This window comes from Drosophila takahashii, chromosome X (genome assembly GCF_030179915.1).
Source record: "Drosophila takahashii strain IR98-3 E-12201 chromosome X, DtakHiC1v2, whole genome shotgun sequence".
Classification (NCBI taxonomy): Eukaryota; Metazoa; Arthropoda; class Insecta; order Diptera; family Drosophilidae; genus Drosophila; species Drosophila takahashii.
In genome coordinates, this window is record NC_091683.1 from 7,677,988 (window position 1) to 7,696,790 (window position 18,803).

Consider the following 18,803-nt stretch of genomic DNA (forward strand, 5'->3'; position numbering starts at 1 on the left):
AAATAACGTATAAGTACTCAAGATCGGCGGCTATATATTTGCCGCTTAGCGCATATATATGTTGCATGCATTCTTGTTCAACATTTGACTTCTTTTCAATTTTAAATTGACAACAATTGCTGGCAATTTGCACTGGCAAAAGTCTTCGGCTGGCAAAAAAAAAATACATATCCGAATATGTGGGAGGGAGACGGCCGTAAGAAAGGAAAAGAGACAAAAACATGCATAAATTTCTATTGAGCGCCGTGTAAATAATTAAAAATGCAGCGGCTGAGACAGCAGTCTTAAAAAATTAAACTAGGTTAATTGCTAATTGCACGAAAAATCAGTCTGGGAATTTAAAACAGGTTACTTTTTCTAGTATTCCTAAGAGAATAAATATATTAGAAAGTTTCAGGTATTAGATCCAGGGATCTTAAAAAATATTACTAGATTGACTGAGAATTAATGTGAAAATCTCTCTGGCCATGTTTTTCATTATTTGAAAGCATTGTACTGCATTTCGGTGGCCATTGATTGGGCCTACGATCTTCAAATGGGTTCCATTTGAATTGTAGGCCGCTTTAGTTTCGCTTCGCCGACCGCCAGAGGGCGTCACTTGCCTTTGTTTGTCTGTGGTTATGCTAGACTTGAAATAGTTTTCCAGCTTTTGTTTTCCCTAGCGAAATCGTATAGCATTTTTGTCATTTAATCCGAGCGAGGAAAGCAGCCAATTCACCCACACAAAAAAATAGAAGGGGGTGGCGGCAGGTTAATTATGAAACTGCAATGCACGCGACAGTTTATGAAGCGCAATTCGAGAGCATCATAAATATTTTCCATAACAATGCATTAGAAAAATTTATAATATAAAAAAAAAGCCACCGGACATTACAACTTTGTGAATCACAATTAAATTTAATTAAAAGAACCCTCAGCGCATTGGCATTTTAAAATGTCCGATATTCAATCAAGATTCCGTTTTCGAAGCCCCTGCAAATCTCTAGAGTCCCGAAAATAGCGATAAGTTGTGGTCAGTTGTGTGGGGACTTGGCTAGGGGAAAATGTAAGCGAAATAGGCGAATAGAACGGAAAGAAAAAACAGCTATTGGTTATCTTATCGAGTTGAGATTATTGCCTAATACATTGCTCATTTCTAGACGCTGCTACTAAGGCCTTCTTTTTATTTTCTAACCCTGATAATAGGGCTCACCTCTATATATTTCACGGTTAGCATAAATCTATTTTGTAATATCCAGCCAGACTAGTTTTGTAGATGGCCTCTAAGGGTTTAATTAAAAAATTAAATTCACTTTGAGGGTAAAAAATTCGGTAACTCATAAACCTTTATCTCCGTACTAAATATCTCTGACTTTATCTGTCTAGCCCTCTCTATATAGCCCACTCGAGAAACTGAAGGTTGCGAGGGAATATGACTGTTACTCATGACTATCTCCGGTTGTTGAGCAACTCAACCCCACACTTCTCGGGATCCATACCATATCAAGCGATAAGATCTTCAAAAAAAAGTCACATAAAGATAAATGACACACTAAAGCAAGACCAAGATTTAAACGCTTTATTGACTGAGTTTAATTTGAAGTAAGGAAAAAAAAAGATTTTTTTATTAAAATTTAAAATAAGTAAAAAAAAGTAAATAAATCCTTTAAAAAGAACAGCTTAACTGCGGTGATTTTCTAAATTTAAAAAAGATATTTCTGAAAATATAGTATTACTTTTCTTTATAAAATCTTTTTTGATTTTTTCATTTTTTCTAAACTACGCAGTTTTAATTAAATTTGGGCAAACCGATATAGAAACAATTTTCAAGTGCCATTTGGGTTTTGATTTTTATCAGATACCAAGGGACCCGTTTCTTTTCATAAAGCATTTTAAAATTGTATTGTTTGTGGTCTGTTTAAGCTCATTTGAATTTTGATAAAATTCAAATTTCTACAAATTAATTAATTAAAAAACATTTTTTTATTTTTTTTTTAATGTTTTTAAGGTTTAGAAATCTTATGAGCTTACGCTAATCAACAATTTACTCGCACTTGCATTTAATACATACTTTCTTCTCCGCATTTCTGAATTTAAATTTCTGTTCTTACTTTCATTCAGTTTTTAAAGCCTTTTCTTTTTTTTTTTCGAAAATGAGTTGTCACTTCTCGGATTTAATGGGCCACTTTGGCGGCTCAAAGAACTTCTGCCGCTGTGGCGAATTTTCAGAGAAGTACTCAAACTATTGGGGACACACGCTCCACATGTGCAGTGCGCAGTAAGACAAGCGCCAAAAACCAGAGCTCAATTTCATCGGGCTTTATCAAGTTGCAATTGCTTTGATTTCGGTTTTTTGTTTTCTTGAAAGGCTGATGATTTATGCTTATTTGGCTTGATTCGATTATGAGTTCTTTGGGGGGGGACCTCAGGGGGGTGATTATAAAGCTGAAACTGAAACTCAAGCGAAGTTTTATCTCAGTCAGTAGAAAATATTAAGAAGCTGCGGCGTCATTTAGTTTGGGGTGGATTCTCGATTATTTAGCTTATTCCCGAGCGAAGCGCAATTGAAAGTTGAGACGCAGTTCGATTGGGGATGGAGATAATATGGCAAGTGAAGAGGTGTGGGAAATTCCCTCAGAGGAGTCGCAGATAAACTGACTTTGATAAAAATCAAGGAAAGAGAACTAAATGAAAGTGCGAGTCAGCGGGATTTTCTTCTTATTTTTTTTATAATAACCACATAGAATTCATATCATTTTGACATTAATAAAGACTTATTTTACATTCTTTGTTCAAAAAATACTAAATAAATACATATCACTTTGATATGTTTGAATCATAAATTTGACATATTTCATTTCGAATTTTTTTCAGTTCCTTTCTTAAAATCTTGATAGAGATATTTTCAATGGAAAACTGTCTATTACCAGATTTCTATTCTTTCCTCATTGCATTTCTTTTCCATTATGAGGCAATAATTCTTCACGAAAATGAAATGAAGACATTATTCATTATCCGGCTAATATTTCCGCTCCCCCTTCCCTAAAAAAAGACCGGTGTTTCGTTTGTGAGACCAAAAAGAGACTCTGACTTTGACTTTCCCCTCCCATATCTATTTCCTTTCCCGTTCGGGTTACCATATTTGAACATGCCGCGCATAAATCACCACCGACCATATAAATCTCAACAGATAACAAACAAAAAACTAAAGTAAAGATAGGAGGGTGGGGGATCTATAAATTTGCTGACCAACATTGACAGGCACTAAAAAATAATACTGGGCATTAAAAAATCATACTATTCGCCTTATTCTGACAATTTTGACGGGCGCTAAACAGATATTAGCCATACGGAATAATACAGGGAATTAGAAAATCAATTTGACTTTGCGGCTAATTGAGCGTGGCGTATTTTGACAGCGATTTGCTCACCTGTCGTACTTAATTTAGACTTTTTATACTTTTTCACCCCCCTATTGACATTTAATTTGAGCTAATGGCACGCCGAACGTCGCTAGTATTATCAAAAGTGTTGATTGGGCAGCTTTGGGTGCGATGATAACCTTGTCGCCCCGCCGCCCCCCGGGACCACCCAACCACCCACCGCCGCAATCAGTTGTTAAATGTGTCAACAATTTGTCGGCAACCTAGTCGAAGCCACTAAAAAGTCGACAAATTGAGAGCTGCAGAATGGGAATGTGAATGCGAATGTGAATGTTTGCTTATGCAACTTCGCTTTCGAACGAGCAAACACTCCAAACATGAAACTGTAATTAATTGAGCTGGCAAAGAACATGTGTAGTGTGGTGTACAATGTATTATATAGCTGAATAATAGTTTTTTAGTAAAATTTATTTAAAAAGACATATCTTTTATTAGAAGTTTCACTTTTCATTTTTGTACAATTTTTTGGGGAGTAGAACCTAAGATCTAGACTTAATGGATTTTCAAATGCAGTAAATGCAGTGCATGTCTGTAAGTTGTAGTATTTAAATTATAATATAATACAAAAAATTAGGGATTTCAGTTAAATATATTTGTAAAAAAAAATATTTTGAATAATTTAATTATAAACAATTAAAATATGTTGAAAAATTATAATAAAAATATGTTTTTTGAATTTTAAGTATAGATCTCAAATTCTAGAAAACCTTTAAATGGTTTTCGAAATTTAGTAAATACTGAAAAAATCTGTAAACTATCATATTCCATATGACCAGGTCTGTAAGTCATTCAAATTGAGCTATGTATCTCTTGCTGATCTTAACCCCCGTATGCAAAACCCACTCGAGCGCAAAGTTGAAACCGTGAAACAACCGTTTAACGGAAAAAGGTGCGGTTAAGGTTAGCTTTTCGAGTGTTTTATTTGCTGTTCCCAATGGACAAAAAAGTGCGTAACGAGTGACGAAGACAATGGAAAAGTGACAAATGCGGGCGGAGGTAGAGAAAGGTGGAAAAAAGATACGGGGGCGTTTTTGGGGATTTAGTAGCTCCAATTCTGTGCGTGAGCATTACAATGGATCGTACAACAATCGAAAAACAGCGGGTTCACTTTTGCATAGCGGCAATCCGAAAATAAGTGGGACAAAAAGGAAGGAACTTTGCCAAGGAAAACGTTAACAGGAAGCACTTCAAATCGACATTATAATCAAATTATCAAAGGGGAAACAATGGATTCTTTTGAGGGAACAAACTTTAAATAAATTTTTAAATTTTGGCTTATAATCTTTTGCGATGGGAATTTTGTATATTATAACATACATATAATAAAAAAAATTTATAAAATACGTTTACTTCTATAAAAAATTATAGAGTTTTTAGGTTTATAGAAAAAACAGTTTAAAAAAAATTGATTTTTTAACAATCTGTTATATTCCCTTGAAAAATCAGTGGAAAAAGATTCCAAGTTCTAACTGACTTGATTTACATATTTTTGCGACACCTTCACTAAAACTAAATAGTCCGCAATCAGGCGTTAAGATCTATAGATTCTCCTGCCCAAGATCAAGGTTATTAACGGTGTCTCTTTCTTTCAATGTCACCGGCTCATTATCTCTAAATTATGATTTTGTTGTTGTTGCTTTCGGGACGTGCTGCACTTCTGCAGCTCTGCCGACGTCAACGTCGATGCCGCCGTTCTTACGCATTAATTACGGGAATTTTGGGAAAGGAAAATAACAATAAAAATAAAAATAAAAGAATTGACACGCAGGCGCATTTGCAACGAATGAGAGGGGGAGGAGGAGACGGAAAAAAGAGAGAGCGACACAGAATTGTTGTTATTGCGTTTATACGCGAAGAGATCGCGATATTCATTCATGATCAGTGATCGAAGATTATAATGTCTTAAATAATACAGTTTATTAAATTTGATTTACGTGACAACCTGTGAAACTTGTTGATCGTTAATTAGGTTTTTTATGTAACGATCGTTTGTGTCAATTACACGAATAACACCCAAACAGTCGTTCTGATGAGGTGACAAAATTCCTGATCGCAATACCGATCGACGTGAGAACGAAGTATCTGATCGTTATTTTTTTTATTTTTATTTTCTTTTTGTTTTTGCTTTGGCCACTTGCTAAACCGGTTCTGCCGGCATTTCATGCACACACACTGCGACACTTTTCCACCTTCGAGCAGCAGCAACAACAAAAGTACAAAAAACGGTGGCTTGAAGTGCGCTTACATTTACTCTCTCTCTCTCACACACACACATACGCGATGGGAAATTCCTTTAAAGAAGTTGGAAAATCACTGGTTTTTACCTTTTTGTTTATTAGCTCACTTGGCATTCCGAAATGTTTGCATATTTTGATTTATACCAAGAAAACACTGAACAAAAACAAAAAACAAGCAGGTACGCGCGATTTGCTTTGAATTTTTACGCGCTCTGCAACAACAACAAAACGCGAAAAGAACCGCTATGTTCGGTTTCTCAATGAATCCAGGGTTGTGCCTGTTTTATTTTTGAATGCACTTATATTTGTATTCTCACTGCAGAACAAATGGCATTTTGTGATATTTTTCAAATATTTTCCGCGCACGTTGGGTTTTCTTTTTTTGAACGACGAGCCAAATCAAAATCAAATCTTGTTATCGTAGCTGCAGTAATAGGTATGACCCTGGGTAGGGTGGGTGAATAATACCGTCCGGCTCAGAAAAATATACTAACTTTATACAGCTGGTATTTAATCACTCAAATTTGCAAATATACGGTCTCTCGCCAGTGTAGGGAATCGATGAATGTATCGATAACGATGGTTGGCGCGTAAATACAAATTAATAATCTAATTTAAAGGTTATGCATTTGGGGAGGTTAACCGCACTTTCGGTACTTCCGGTTTTAATAAAAATCAGTAGTATATATAGTATTGTTTTTATACAAGCCAATGCAAATGAGAATTGTGACATTCAATAATTCGGTTAAATAATAAATTTTAAACTAATGTCAGTACCTATTGATGTTATTCCAACACAATCTTAACAAATAACAGCAAATTAACTATGAACTAGTTTAGAAAATAGTCATGTTATTTAATTAAATATTTAAATATTAAACCGTTTACAAAAACTGGAAACCAAATAACCGATTTTAAATGTTAAAAGGAATATCCCTAACGTTTTCTAACAGCGCTGTTAACTCTTGCTGTTATGTGCGTTGTGCTGTTATCCGCATTTCTTGTTTACAACCGGTCCAATTGATTTATCCTCGTTGCTTTAAGCTTAATCTCGTCCGATCTTGGAAGGATTTGGGCTGACAGTCATGGCCAGCTCCCCAGCCTTGGATGCAGAGCCCAGCCTGCTCTCGGCCACCGTGGTGGCGGGTCTAAAGAACCTGGGAGCCATCATCTCGCCGCCGCTGACCAAGTTGCTCATTGCGAACTCGCTGAAACTGACCCTTCATCCGGATGCCAGTGAGTTAAAGCTACGCCTAGTAGTTATCCATATTCTAAACATCTTCCCTCATCCCACAGCAATTGCTCCCGTGCCCGAGATCTATGCCAACAATGCCGCCTGCGCCAAACAGAGCGAGTACGCGGTGGTCACCCTCTACGCGGTGGCCACCAAGCACAACTGGGATGGGATGCAGTTGCGCCAGCAGCTGGAGCAACTGGATTCGCTGGACGCCAGCGCCATTGACGAACTGTGCCGCGTGTACGAGGACAATCGCAGGGAGCTCCTCCTCCGGCAGCTGCAGGTGGGCCACAGTTTTCCGCACATCACCGACATCCAGTGGCGCATCGTCTGCGACGTCAAGTCCTCCACCTCCGACTGCAGCTCGGGCGTGGCCAGCTTCCACATCAATCTGGGCAACTTCCGGCCGAGCAGCGGCGAGCGGGAGACGATCGTGGAGTTCGTTTGCAACGCCGAGGAGCTGCAGTCGCTGATCAATAGGCTCAAGGAGATCGAGCGGCACTGCAGCCAGGTGGCCTAATCTCTACTTTCAACAACTCTTATCCAATATATTTCGCAGCATATATAACACAAGCTATATACAGTGTCGGAACAGAAAACCTAAACAGTTAACACAGTCATCTCATCACTAAAACAGACTTCCCCTGGGAAGCCTGCGTCATTGGGACGCCTTGCGTGGCGGCGGCGGCACTAGGAGCTCCACCAGCTGCTCGTAGTGATTCGGCGCCGTGCAGTAAATGGTGCCCGAGAAGCGGGTGCGATCGTTCTCCTCGGCGGCAATCACGGTGCAGTGGTTCTGCTGCGACAGCCGCATGTTGATTCCCCGGAAGCGGTGGTCCTGCTTGTACAACTTGGCCCCGTCGCGCGGCAGGAAGTAGGGTCGTCCGCTGAACGGATTCAGGAAGTCCGCCCAATAGCCCAGCGACAGCAGGCGATCGCACATGTCCCGGGCAGCAAGCACGAACTGAAAATAGGGATTTGTTTGGGTTTACTTGTGTGGTTAATGGATAATCTAACAAAATGTTCATTTATCTTCATAGCTTAGCTAACATAAATACTGTAAAAATCATTTCTTAACTCGTAAAATAAATATTAATTTGTATTACAAGATAATAACCCAGTTTTAGGAGCAGAAAGCTAACCATTCTGTATGATATAGTAGCTCGATGGGAAGAAGCAGCCTTTAATCTAATTAAATCTTCATTTATGGCTTTCAAATACTTGTATTTAACTGGAAACAGTCGAATCTTCGTAGCTTAGCTAGCTTAAATACTGTAAAAATCATTTCTTAACTCGTAAAATAAATATTAATTTGTATTACAAGATAATATCCCAGTTCTAAGAGCAGATAACTAACGATTTTGCATGATATAGTAGCTCGATAGGAAGGAAGTGGCATTTAATCTAATTAAATCATATCCTGACTCATAAAAAAAATATCTGAGATATTTAAGAGCATAAAGCTAACAATTCTGTATAGTTTGATAGTTTGATAGGAAGAAAGTGGCATTTAATCTAATTAAATCATATCCTAACTCAAAAAATATATATTAATTTGTATTACAAGATAATATCCCAGTATTAAGAGCAGAAAGCTAACAATTATATATTATATTATATGATATAGTAGCTCGACAGGAAGGAAGTGGCCTTAAATCTAATTAAATCTTCATTTATGGCTTTCAAATACTTGTATTTAACTGGAAACAATCGAATCTTTCTAGCTTAGCTTTCATAAATACTGTAAAAATCATTTCTTAATTCATAGAATAGCTAACAATTCTGTACGAAATATTTGCTCTTAACTCGGAAAATAAGCAGTAATTTGTATTACAAAATAATATTCTAGTTTTAAGAGCAGAAAGCTAACAATTCTGTATGATATAGTAGCCTTTAAGGAAGGTCAGCCACATGTGTACATAGCTTTTAGCTTGAGAAACTGGTTTGCTACGACCTAAGATCAAGGCTAAAGCTATCCAATCTACATCCTCACCTTGGCGGCGCCCATCTCGATATCCCCGTCGTAGCTCAAGACCAGCATGGTGATGGACGAGTCCCGCTGCGCCACGACGCGCACGGGGAAGAGCTCGACGAGCGACTCGCGGATGAGCAGGGGGCACTGGCAGCAGGCGAACTCCAGCTGCGCCTTGTCCGCATTCGACTCCTTGAGGAAGTTGACCAGCTGGGCGAGCGGCGTCAGCAGGCCAACGGTGGTGGTGTCGCCCTGCCAGGCGGGTCCCGTCGCATGGGGCAGGTAGAAGCGGTTGCTCCGGGCGGCGGTCAGCTCCCAGTTGGGTTCGCTCTCCAAACTGTTCAGCTCCTCGTCGCCGTCGAGGTCCCGCGACTTGGAGACCGTCTTGAACGGCTCGCCGGCATCCGAGGGCGGCCCGTTGCGCTTCGAGTAGCCGGCCACCGGGATTAGCGAGGTGCAGGAGGAGGACGAGGTGGCGCCCAGGAGTCCGCGCAGCGGCGTCAGTCTTTTGGGTCCCATTACCCAGCGACTCAGAGAGCGCGACATTATTATATCATAGACTTCTTGCCTCGGCAAATGCGTAGAATCCGCTGGCAATCGTTGCTATTTCAGATGCGACCTTCTGGAGGAGCTGGGATCTTTGGGGATCTCTGGGTTCGAAGATAATGCCGGGTTCCGTACACCCCGTCGAATTTAACGTGGAATTTTGTTTGAGTTTTTGCTACCAGCTTTTGTTGAGTCTTATTTTCGGTGCCAGAATCCAAACGGCTGCTATCTAATTTCTACGCAGTTCCGTTTTTCCTAAACTTTTCAGTATCGACGAACAGCTGATGCGATCCGATAGTATCGTTTATGCGCAGGGATGGAAAAACACCTATATTATATTATTATTTTGAATTTGTAAAGTAACTATAATTACATTTTGCTAAAAGTCCAACGGCCTGGATTTATTTTTCGAATTTCCATGTTTATAATACATTTTTCAGTATCGACGAACAGCTGATGCGATGAAAAACCCCTATACATCAATATATATTTTTTAGATATTAGAGTAACTATAATTGAACTTTACTACAAATTTCAACGGCCTAGTTTTATTTTTCGAATTTCCATGTTTTTAATAATTATTTCAGCATCGACGAACAGCTGATGCGATCCGATAATATAGTCTAAGCTTAGGGATGGAAAAACCCCTATTTTTATACCCGTTACTCGTAGAGTAAAAGGGTATACTAGATTCGTGCAAAAGTATGTAACAGGCAGAAGGAAGCGTTTCCGACCCTATAAACTATATATATTCTTGATCAGGATCACTAGCCGAGTCGATCTAGCCATGTCCGTCTGTCCGTCTGTCCGTCTGTCTGTCTGTCCGTCTGTCCGTATGAACGCTGAGATCTCGGAAACTATAAAAGCTAGAAGATTGACACTTTGCATGCAGATTCTAGGAGTTCCTACGCAGCGCAAGTTTGTTTCAAAAGAGTGCCACGCCCCCTCTAACGCCCACAATCCCTTATATACGATTTTAAAAATTTCAATATTTCGGAAAAGTAAAAATGCAGTTTTATGGTGTTTATCAATACCTATCGAAATGTAGAAGAAATTTTTCAAATCGGTCCATTCGTTAAAAAGTTATGCGTGATCAACGTTTTCTATCTCTATCTCCATCTCCCTCGCACTCCCTTTACCTGAGTAACGGGTATCTGATAGTCGGGGCACCCGACTATAACGTTCTCTCTTGTTTATATTATATTATTTTAATTTATCAAATCAACTATAATTAAATTTTGCTAAAAGTCCAACGGCCTAGTTTCATTTTTCGAATTTCCAATTTTTCAGTGTCAACGAACAGCTGATGCGATAGTATCGATGGGAAACTTTGCCTAGAGATGGCAAAAAAAACCGATGAAAAGCTCTTTAGATTTAAAATGCGCGCGCCTTTTAAGTTTTAATAAAGAACCCCCCTAATGTTACCCATTAATTGCTTTTGGAATATGTATTGTATTTAATTGAATTATATAGATGGCTTTTAATATCAACTTAGCGTAGAACTAGGCACATTCACTGGCACTGGCTGAGGGCATGGGTGTAGAAGGTCTTCTCCTCGACTCCTCGCTTGATCACGTGCGGGATCTTCTTGGGCACCATGCTGGAAATTCGGAAGAAAAGGGAGGAAAATGAGTATCTAGAAGGGGGGATGGTATATTTGAGACCCACGTGATGCAGTCGATGATGGGACACACGGATACGCAGAGTGTGCAGCCCGTGCAATCGTCGTTCACGTGCGGAATGTGGGTGTCCTTGTCGAACTCGATGGCCTGGTAACCGGAATCGGCGCACGTCATATAGCACTTGCCGCAGTTGATGCACATGTCCTGAAAGAGGTTTCAATTATATATCATGAGTTTTAAGTATGCGTAATATTGCAAAGGAAAAACAATTTTTCACGAACTCTTAGTGTAGGAGGTTTACAGTTTTTAATGATTTGAAAAGTAAACTTGACTATTTCAGTCGTAATTTGGACAAATCAAGGCCTACAGCAAAACAGATTGACTGTTTTGAACAGCTAACGACCTTATGATGGTTACATCACAATTTTTTCCGAAAAATGACAAAATTCAAAAATTTCTAGGTTTGACTGGCAATTGCTAGGGAATTTAATTACGAGCTCAACGAGGTATTGCATTCCATATTTGGATCAATATTTCCATTGTTACGACCAAAAAACTCATATTTTAGGGTGGAATATATGGATTAGAATTTCAGACAAAAATAAAAATCTTTATGCGGTTTTTCACTTGTAATTTGGACAAATCAAGGCCTACAGTTAAAAGACCGACTGTTTTGAACAGCTAACAACCTAAACTAACGATCCCCATCACTTTCTGGGAAATTAATTTTTTTAACAATTTTTCCATTTTTTAATGATGTTACATCATAATTTTTAGCAAAATATGACAAAATTCAAAAATTTCTAGGTTTAAATGCCAATCGTTAGGGAATTAAATTACGAGCTCAACGAGGTATTGCATTCCATATTTGGATCATTATTTCTATTGTTACGACCAAAAAACTCATATTTTAGGATGGAATATATGGATTAGAAAATCAGACAAAATAAACATTTCTTGTGAGGTTTTTCACTAGTAATTTAAACAAATCAAGGCCTACAGTTAAAAGACCGATTGTTTTGAACAGCTAACAACTAACTAACTAAAAAAAAATAATTAATAAATAAAAATAAAAATCAGATGACAAATTGAAAAAAAAAAATAAAAAAAAAATAATTTCCTAAATTTTAGACCAATGCTACTCACATCATCGATGAGCGCCACCTTCTGTTGCTTGTTGTCCAGCTTGTTGTACGGCCCGATCTTGTCCAGCGCGGCGCCGATGACGTCCTGGATGCGGGGCGCCGCCTTGAGAGCACCATCCGCCGGCGAAGTATTCTCCACCTGCTGCTCAGCATCCCAGAGGGCGCCCTTTTCAGCGCGCAGTTCGGCCATCTTGAGGTCGCGCTGCCGCTGGTAGGGACCAAAGAAGCCCAGGGTCACGTTGCCCTCGCCGGTCAGCCGGACGACGGGTTTGCCCTTCTGATGGACGGGCGTCGGGGGCGACTGGCCATCCCAGAAGGGACCATCCACCGGCGGCGGATTGGCCTTTAGATAGAGCAACGCCTTCAGCGCCGTGCAATAATCCTCGATGACGGTAAAGTCCTGATTCTGAACGGAGGAGCAGATCTGCAGGACGGTGGCGCCGGCCTGAATGAACTGCAGGGCCACCTCGCCGGAATCGATGCCACCGATGCCCAGGATCGGGAAGCCAGGCACACGGCGGGCAATATCCGAAATGGCCTTCAACGCCATGGGACGGGTGGCATTCCCGGAGACGCCGCCATAGGTGGTGCGCTGCTCCCGGCCAATTGCCGGCCAGGCGGTGCTATCTGCCTTCAGGCCCATCAATCCCTGGACCGTATTTATGGCCGATCCTCCGTCGGCTCCTCCTCGCTTGGCTGCCTCCGCAATGGAGGCAATGTCCGTGATATTTGGCGTGAGTTTGATGAAGAAGGGCAGCTTGACGGCCTTGCGAACCCAGCGGGAGATCTGCTCCACCAGCTGGGGATCCTGACCGCAGGCCAGACCCATTCCACGCTCGCCCATGCCATGGGGACACGAGAGGTTCAGCTCGAGGGCATCGGCTCCCGATTGCTCCGCCTTGATGGACAGCTCCGTCCAATCCGCCTCGTTGAAGCTGCACATGATGCTGGCTATCACGATCTTCTCGGGGAAATCGCGCTTCAGTTCGCCTATCGATTTCAGCCAATATTCCGCGCGCTTTTCCGATATCAATTCGATATTCAGGAAGCAACCCTGCTGCGGTCCGTACTTGTAGCCCGATGTGGTGCCCCTGACGATGCGCGGCGAGACATTGGTGACCAGATCCTTGTCCAGTCCAAAGGTCTTGGTCACCACGAAGCCCCAGCCCTGCTCGAAGGCACGACGGATCATGGCCGTGCTGGTGGTGGGCGGAGCGGAGGCCAGACCAAAGGGATTCTCGAAGCGCAGGCCGCACATCTCCACCGAAATGTCCACGGCATCGATGTCCGTGTAGAAGAGCGGCAAAGCAGCTGGGGTGTCCAGCGGGAGACCCTGCAGCTGGCAATGGATGCTCCAGGCGGCCACCTTGCCGTCGTTGACCGATTCCACTGTGGTATTGGCCACTCCAGCGAGATCACCACCCAGGAAAACCTGTGGCAGGCTGCTCTGCATGGTCACGCGATCCACCAGGGGCAACTCACCGCGGAATTGCAGCGGAGCCAGGGCTGCACGAACATCTTGGTCCTCCAAGCCAGATCCAAAGGCGGAGATCACAAAGTTGGCCTTCAAACGCTGCGTCTGCTCCTCATCCTCCACCCACTCGTCCTGGTCGTTCTGCTCGGTGCGGCAGAACTCCATGGCCGTGATCAGACCATCCTTGACAATCACCTTGCGGGGCGATAGATAGGGCAGCAGTTCGCAGCGCTCATCGCGGGCCAGTTCCACCTCCTCGGGCACGGCACGAATGCCGGAGGAGCCCTTGCGGAAGACCACGAACACCCGACGGGCGCCGCATCTCAACGCGGAGGTGGCGCAATCGAAGGCGGTATCTCCAGCTCCCAAGACGATGACATTGCCATGCAGCTTGGGCAATCCTCCGCCGGCTGCCTTGCAGGCACACAAACCTGGCTTCGAGCCATCCGAGACGAGGGGCAGGAAGTTCTTGGACGTATAGAAGCCATTTCCCGGCTCCAGACCCGCAAATATCGGGTTCAACTTGGGCTCCGGCAGGCCAATGCCCACGAAGACCGCATCATGGGCGCCATTGGCCAGCAGACCCTCGATGGTCAGATCCCCGGTGCCCAGCGAGCGACCCGTTTCGATGCGCACGCCCAGATTCCGCACCAGATCGATCTCAAAGTTCACCGCATCGATGGGCAGCCGGTACTGGGGTATCTCGGCGGCACTCAGGCCGCCCAGGTAGCTCCGCCGCTCGTAGATGGTCACATTCCGATAGCCCAGGCGGGCCAGGAAGGTGGCGCAGGAGAGCGAGGCGGGTCCGCCGCCCAGCAGGGCCACCTTCTGGAGCAGCGGATTGGCCTGCGCCTGCGGTGAAAGACGCTGGCGAACGCCCATCTTCTTGAACACCTCGGTGGCGAACTGCTGCAGGCCGCCAATGTTGATGGCGCCCGCCTCCGAGGCCTGCAGATTGCAGCCGCCCACGCAGAGATCGCTGGTGGGGCAGACCATGCCGCAGGTCAGCCCCAAAGGATTATCCGAGAAGATCGCCTTGGCGGCACCGTAGAAATTCTTGTTCGCAATGCTCGTGATGAAGCTCTTGATGTCCAGCTGCGTGGGACAGGACTTCTGGCAGGGGGCGTCGGCGCACTTGAGGCACCTCGCCGCCTCCTCCAGAGCTCCGCGCTCCGACAAGGTCGTGTGCTTGATGTCCGAGAAGTCATTCGAGAGGGTGGTGCACGGCGGGGCGGCATGGTCGCTGTTCCGTTTCCAGTGCTTCTTGTTCTCCTTCGTCTGCTTGGTGGGCACCACCGAGCACTGCGTCTTCACGCGGGGATTCAGGGAGAGCAGGTCCTGGAAATGGGTTAAATCGTTTTTATTTTACTCATCTGTATCTACAAAATATATATCTAAAAAAAATTGATATGAAACGTAGGTCGATTTTACATTATTTAATATCAATTTTAACTTGACATGCGGGCCAGGTAAATTTGACATGGTCACATTGAGTATTTCATGTAAAAATAACCAGAAAAGCGCGATATTATTTTTCTGTGTGTACATTTTAAACATTTTCGGACATCTTTCCATCCAACTAATCTTAAATACAATGATTTATCATGATTCAAAGAATTTAAAAGATAATAAATACTCATTGTGCATTCAAAGTTAGGTATTTAATATTAAAATATTTCAATTTCTTCAAACTTATTCCTCTACCTATCCGAAAAACCATGTTTTTAAAGTAATTATTCAGTAAAATATTAAAAAAAAATTGTAAAATTCTTATTTTCTTATCAGGGATATTTATAACTACAATTTCAAACATTTTTGGATATCTTTCCATCTAAATAATCTTAAATACAATGATTTATCATGATTCAAAGAATTTAAAAGATAATAAATACTCGATGTGTATAAAAAGTTAAATATTTAATATTGAAATATGTTTCATTTCAACAACAATTCAACAATTTCAACAACAAAATAATTAAATTGTTATTTTCTTATGGAGGATATTTATTTCTACAATTTCGAACAATTTGTGGATATATTTCCATCCATCTAATCTTAGTTACAATGATTTATCATGATTTATAGAGTTTGAAAGATAATAAATACTCATTGTGCATAAAAAGTTAAATATTTAATATTAAAATAATTCAATATCATCGTATTTATTCTTCTTCCTATTTCAAAAAACCAATTTTTTTATGTAATATTCAGTAAAACATATTAAATTATATCAATCATTTTTAGAAAATTTTTAAAATCAAAACTATATAAAATACATGTAAGTAACTTGACTGGGAGTTGGTAATATATTTTTTGCAGTGCACCACTTAGACCTACCTCAATGTCCGGGGAGTCCTTGCTCAGCAGTTGCGGCGGACTCATCTCGAAGTTCTCTTCCGGGAAACTGAAAAAGAGTCAGGTTAGGATATCAATTAAATATAAATAATACTATAGAGGGGCGCCACGTGGGGATCTCCTACCTCCCATATCGCCCAAACGGTTCACCCTAATCGCGTCTGCCAGTCTTATCGGGGCCCCCACTCGAACCGATCCTGGACAGACGCCGGCTGTATCTATGTGCACTTACGGCACCATGGGTCTTATCATCTATAAGGGCGTTATCATTTATCAGTCAAGGTTGCGACGGCCAGCGGAGATTATGATTATGGTCCGAACACATTGTGGCACCACCCCGAATTCTCGTTTTATTTGCCTATTCGACTAGTTTGGGGCCCCAAATAAATGGGGCCACCCCTCGAAGAGCCAAGATTAGGGGGACGGGTGAAGGTCACGAGCGTGGGGGCCCGTTTTTTTTTATTCTCAGCTATAATTGAGCGAAAACCAGACGCACTTTTGAAAGTCGAAGCGCTTCTTTCGAAAGATGATTTTATGCGCATCATCTCAAAACTCACTGGTTTGGATTGTAAACATTTTTTTTTGATTACCTACTCAAATTGATAACATAAATATTTGCCTTGTGTTTCCTTAGAAAATCCTCTAATCAAATTTAGATGAATTAGAATTAGAATTTAGAATTTTCAAATTATTAATTTTTAAAATTATCTAAATTTGGTCTCTCCTGATAATCAAAATTAAATAAAAAGCGGAAGCTGACAGAATTTTGAATTTCAATTAAGTCAAGTTTATATTATTTTTAACTTCCCATAAATTTAAAGTTATGATAGCTAAAAAACTTAGTTTATTGCACAAAATTTCTAGCGTAGACAGTAAAATTATTACAGGCCTTCGCATACTTTTACACATTTGTACATTTGTTCATTCAATACCTAATTTAATTTATATTTTGTAACACGCGCTCTCTCGCTCTTCACCTCGCGCCCTCTCGCTCTCGCACACACTCCATCGCTGATTAGAATTTTTTTTATTTTTTGACATAATAGTTGAAGCCTCCTCATCCCCCCTTCTCAAACCCCCCAATCCATCCCATTATCAGTTTGTCTTTATGGTCCGGCAAGTTTTTGAATATGTTTTCATTATAGGTATTATGCTAATGGCGAAATGCGAAAAACAAGTTCAGAATTCGAGCTGCTTATGCTTAAATTGGGTTTCATTTCGATTAGTTTTTTGTCTTATTTTTTTTTTTTGGCCAACAAACAGTGCGATTGTATCAAGATTATTGGCCGAAATACATACCGATTGAAGGAACGTTTATTAGTTAATTTATGGTCACTTTTAAGCGGAATCTTTTGATTGGGCACAGGAAAAAAAAACACTAGCACACAAGCTCAACGAAAAGCGAAAAAATACGGAAAAAACACACGAAAAACTTTAATTGGTCTTCACACTGGAAACGCCAAATTGAAAATGCTCTTGGAGAACGGTTTCCAAATCGAAGTTGACTCGGTGTCGCATCGCAGTCGACTTCGCTGCCGACGCCAGCTTCCAATCATTCACAGCTGAAATATATATATAAGGACAGGGGCTTAGAGAAAAGGGGTAAAAAACTTTTTATTCTCGAAAATATATTAAAAAGAAAATGTAATTAAAGTTTTGGTTCAGTTACAAGATTTTTTAAATTTTGGTTTAGAATAAAAAAAAATTGTTTAAATAAAAAACTCTTTTCTTGTTTTTGCCCTAAATAATAATACACTTAAAAAAAAACCAACTCACACATATATCATTATTACAACTAACCGTAATTTAGTAATGGTAAATAAATAATACTGATTTTTTTACGTTTTAAAGTTAACCTACACGTTACCCCCTTCTTTCAATGGGCTCGTTAAAACTACGCCCATGCCAACCGACAGCCGTCTTTGCTTAACTTGCAAAACTCTCGTTCTAGTTGTTTACATTGTTGATCACTTAGAAAAAATTGTATTATCTCGACCCGATCAAAATCTAATCGATTTCTACACTTTCAAAAAGGTTTCCAGAGAACTATATTATTTTAGGCTCAATATCGCAAGACCGTGTTAATCCTTGATAGTTTATCATTTGATATTATTAATGTATCTTTATTGCACTATCTTATCTCTTTTTTCCGTGTAGATAATGTATTTCAAGGCGTGCCATGCGATCGGCTCTCTTGTCTTGTTTATCTATTTCCCTCTCTCAGTTTCGCTCTTGCTGATTTAAAAAGTGATGTAAAATCATTACATGCTATTACAGTAAACGCCCTGGAGAGCATCTGTCTTAAAATCGAACCAAATTTTTATTCACAGTTTTGCGTATACATAACTTAAAAAAACTTTTAAAATATTTTAAAGACGTATTTTTTTTTTAAATAGTATTGTATTAAATATTATCAAAATTAGTTTAGCTCTGCGTAGATCCAGTTCAGAGAGTTTACTGTAGCATACTGTCACTTTGGTAGTCCAAAACAGTCCAAAAGAATGACATTAGAAATGTTTTATTTTTGTCTTTATAAATAGTTACTAAGATATGCTTAAAAAAGGGATTTAGTAAAACGGCTGCTTGATTAATTGAACAAAAGTATTGCTGGAGATTTTTAAGGAAACGAACCTAAACACATATAAAGAATTCATACAACCTAAATACATCTACGCGATTTTTACTTCGAATGAGCCGAAAAGTATGCCCTGCAAACATTATCCAAAAAGATAAACCTAAATAAACCTAAATAAACGGTCAATTGATTTTTACTCATAAATTTACATTGTATAC

The 18,803-nt window shown here is 40.6% G+C and overlaps 4 protein-coding genes across 5 annotated transcripts in view; 1 reads left to right on the top strand and 3 right to left on the bottom strand.

The window, feature by feature from the left end:
* The window catches only part of goe (gone early), a 28,050-nt gene extending 21,950 nt beyond the window's left edge, over window positions 1–6,100 (bottom strand). For both annotated transcript variants that reach the window (XM_017150621.3, XM_070218950.1), the window contains exon 1: window positions 5,747–6,100. The gene's annotated coding sequence lies outside the window, so the exon portion shown is untranslated. The remainder of the gene's footprint in view (window positions 1–5,746) is intronic.
* Window positions 6,101–6,660: 560 nt separating this feature from the next.
* LOC108063525 (COMM domain-containing protein 3) lies at window positions 6,661–7,482 on the top strand. The gene is made up of 2 exons (XM_017150645.3): window positions 6,661–6,895; window positions 6,956–7,482. Exons 1-2 carry the CDS (start codon window positions 6,745–6,747, stop codon window positions 7,414–7,416), a joined length of 612 nt encoding a protein of 203 aa, XP_017006134.2. The 5' UTR covers window positions 6,661–6,744; the 3' UTR covers window positions 7,417–7,482.
* Window positions 7,421–9,690, bottom strand: LOC108063523 (uncharacterized). The gene is made up of 2 exons (XM_017150644.3): window positions 8,890–9,690; window positions 7,421–7,860 (listed from the first exon to the last, which is right to left on the bottom strand). The coding sequence occupies exons 1-2, from the start codon at window positions 9,412–9,414 to the stop codon at window positions 7,555–7,557; spliced, it is 831 nt and encodes a 276-aa protein (XP_017006133.2). The 5' UTR covers window positions 9,415–9,690; the 3' UTR covers window positions 7,421–7,554.
* Window positions 9,691–10,846: 1,156 nt separating this feature from the next.
* Window positions 10,847–17,463, bottom strand: su(r) (dihydropyrimidine dehydrogenase su(r)). The gene is made up of 5 exons (XM_017150640.3): window positions 17,310–17,463; window positions 15,993–16,059; window positions 12,183–14,993; window positions 11,083–11,240; window positions 10,847–11,014 (listed from the first exon to the last, which is right to left on the bottom strand). Exons 2-5 carry the CDS (start codon window positions 16,035–16,037, stop codon window positions 10,927–10,929), a joined length of 3,102 nt encoding a protein of 1,033 aa, XP_017006129.2. The 5' UTR covers window positions 16,038–16,059; window positions 17,310–17,463; the 3' UTR covers window positions 10,847–10,926.
* Between the last annotated feature and the right edge of the window lie 1,340 nt (window positions 17,464–18,803).

Bases quoted from the DNA above. Each gene is read 5' to 3' on its own strand.
- LOC108063525 (XM_017150645.3), top strand. From the start codon at position 6,745: ATGGCCAGCTCCCCAGCCTTGGATGCAGAGCCCAGCCTGCTCTCGGCC. The intron at 6,896-6,955 runs GTGAGTTAAAGC...CTCATCCCACAG, and splicing joins GACCCTTCATCCGGATGCCA to CAATTGCTCCCGTGCCCGAG.
- LOC108063523 (XM_017150644.3), bottom strand. From the start codon at position 9,414: ATGTCGCGCTCTCTGAGTCGCTGGGTAATGGGACCCAAAAGACTGACG. The intron at 7,861-8,889 runs GTGAGGATGTAG...CCCTATTTTCAG, and splicing joins TCGAGATGGGCGCCGCCAAG to TTCGTGCTTGCTGCCCGGGA.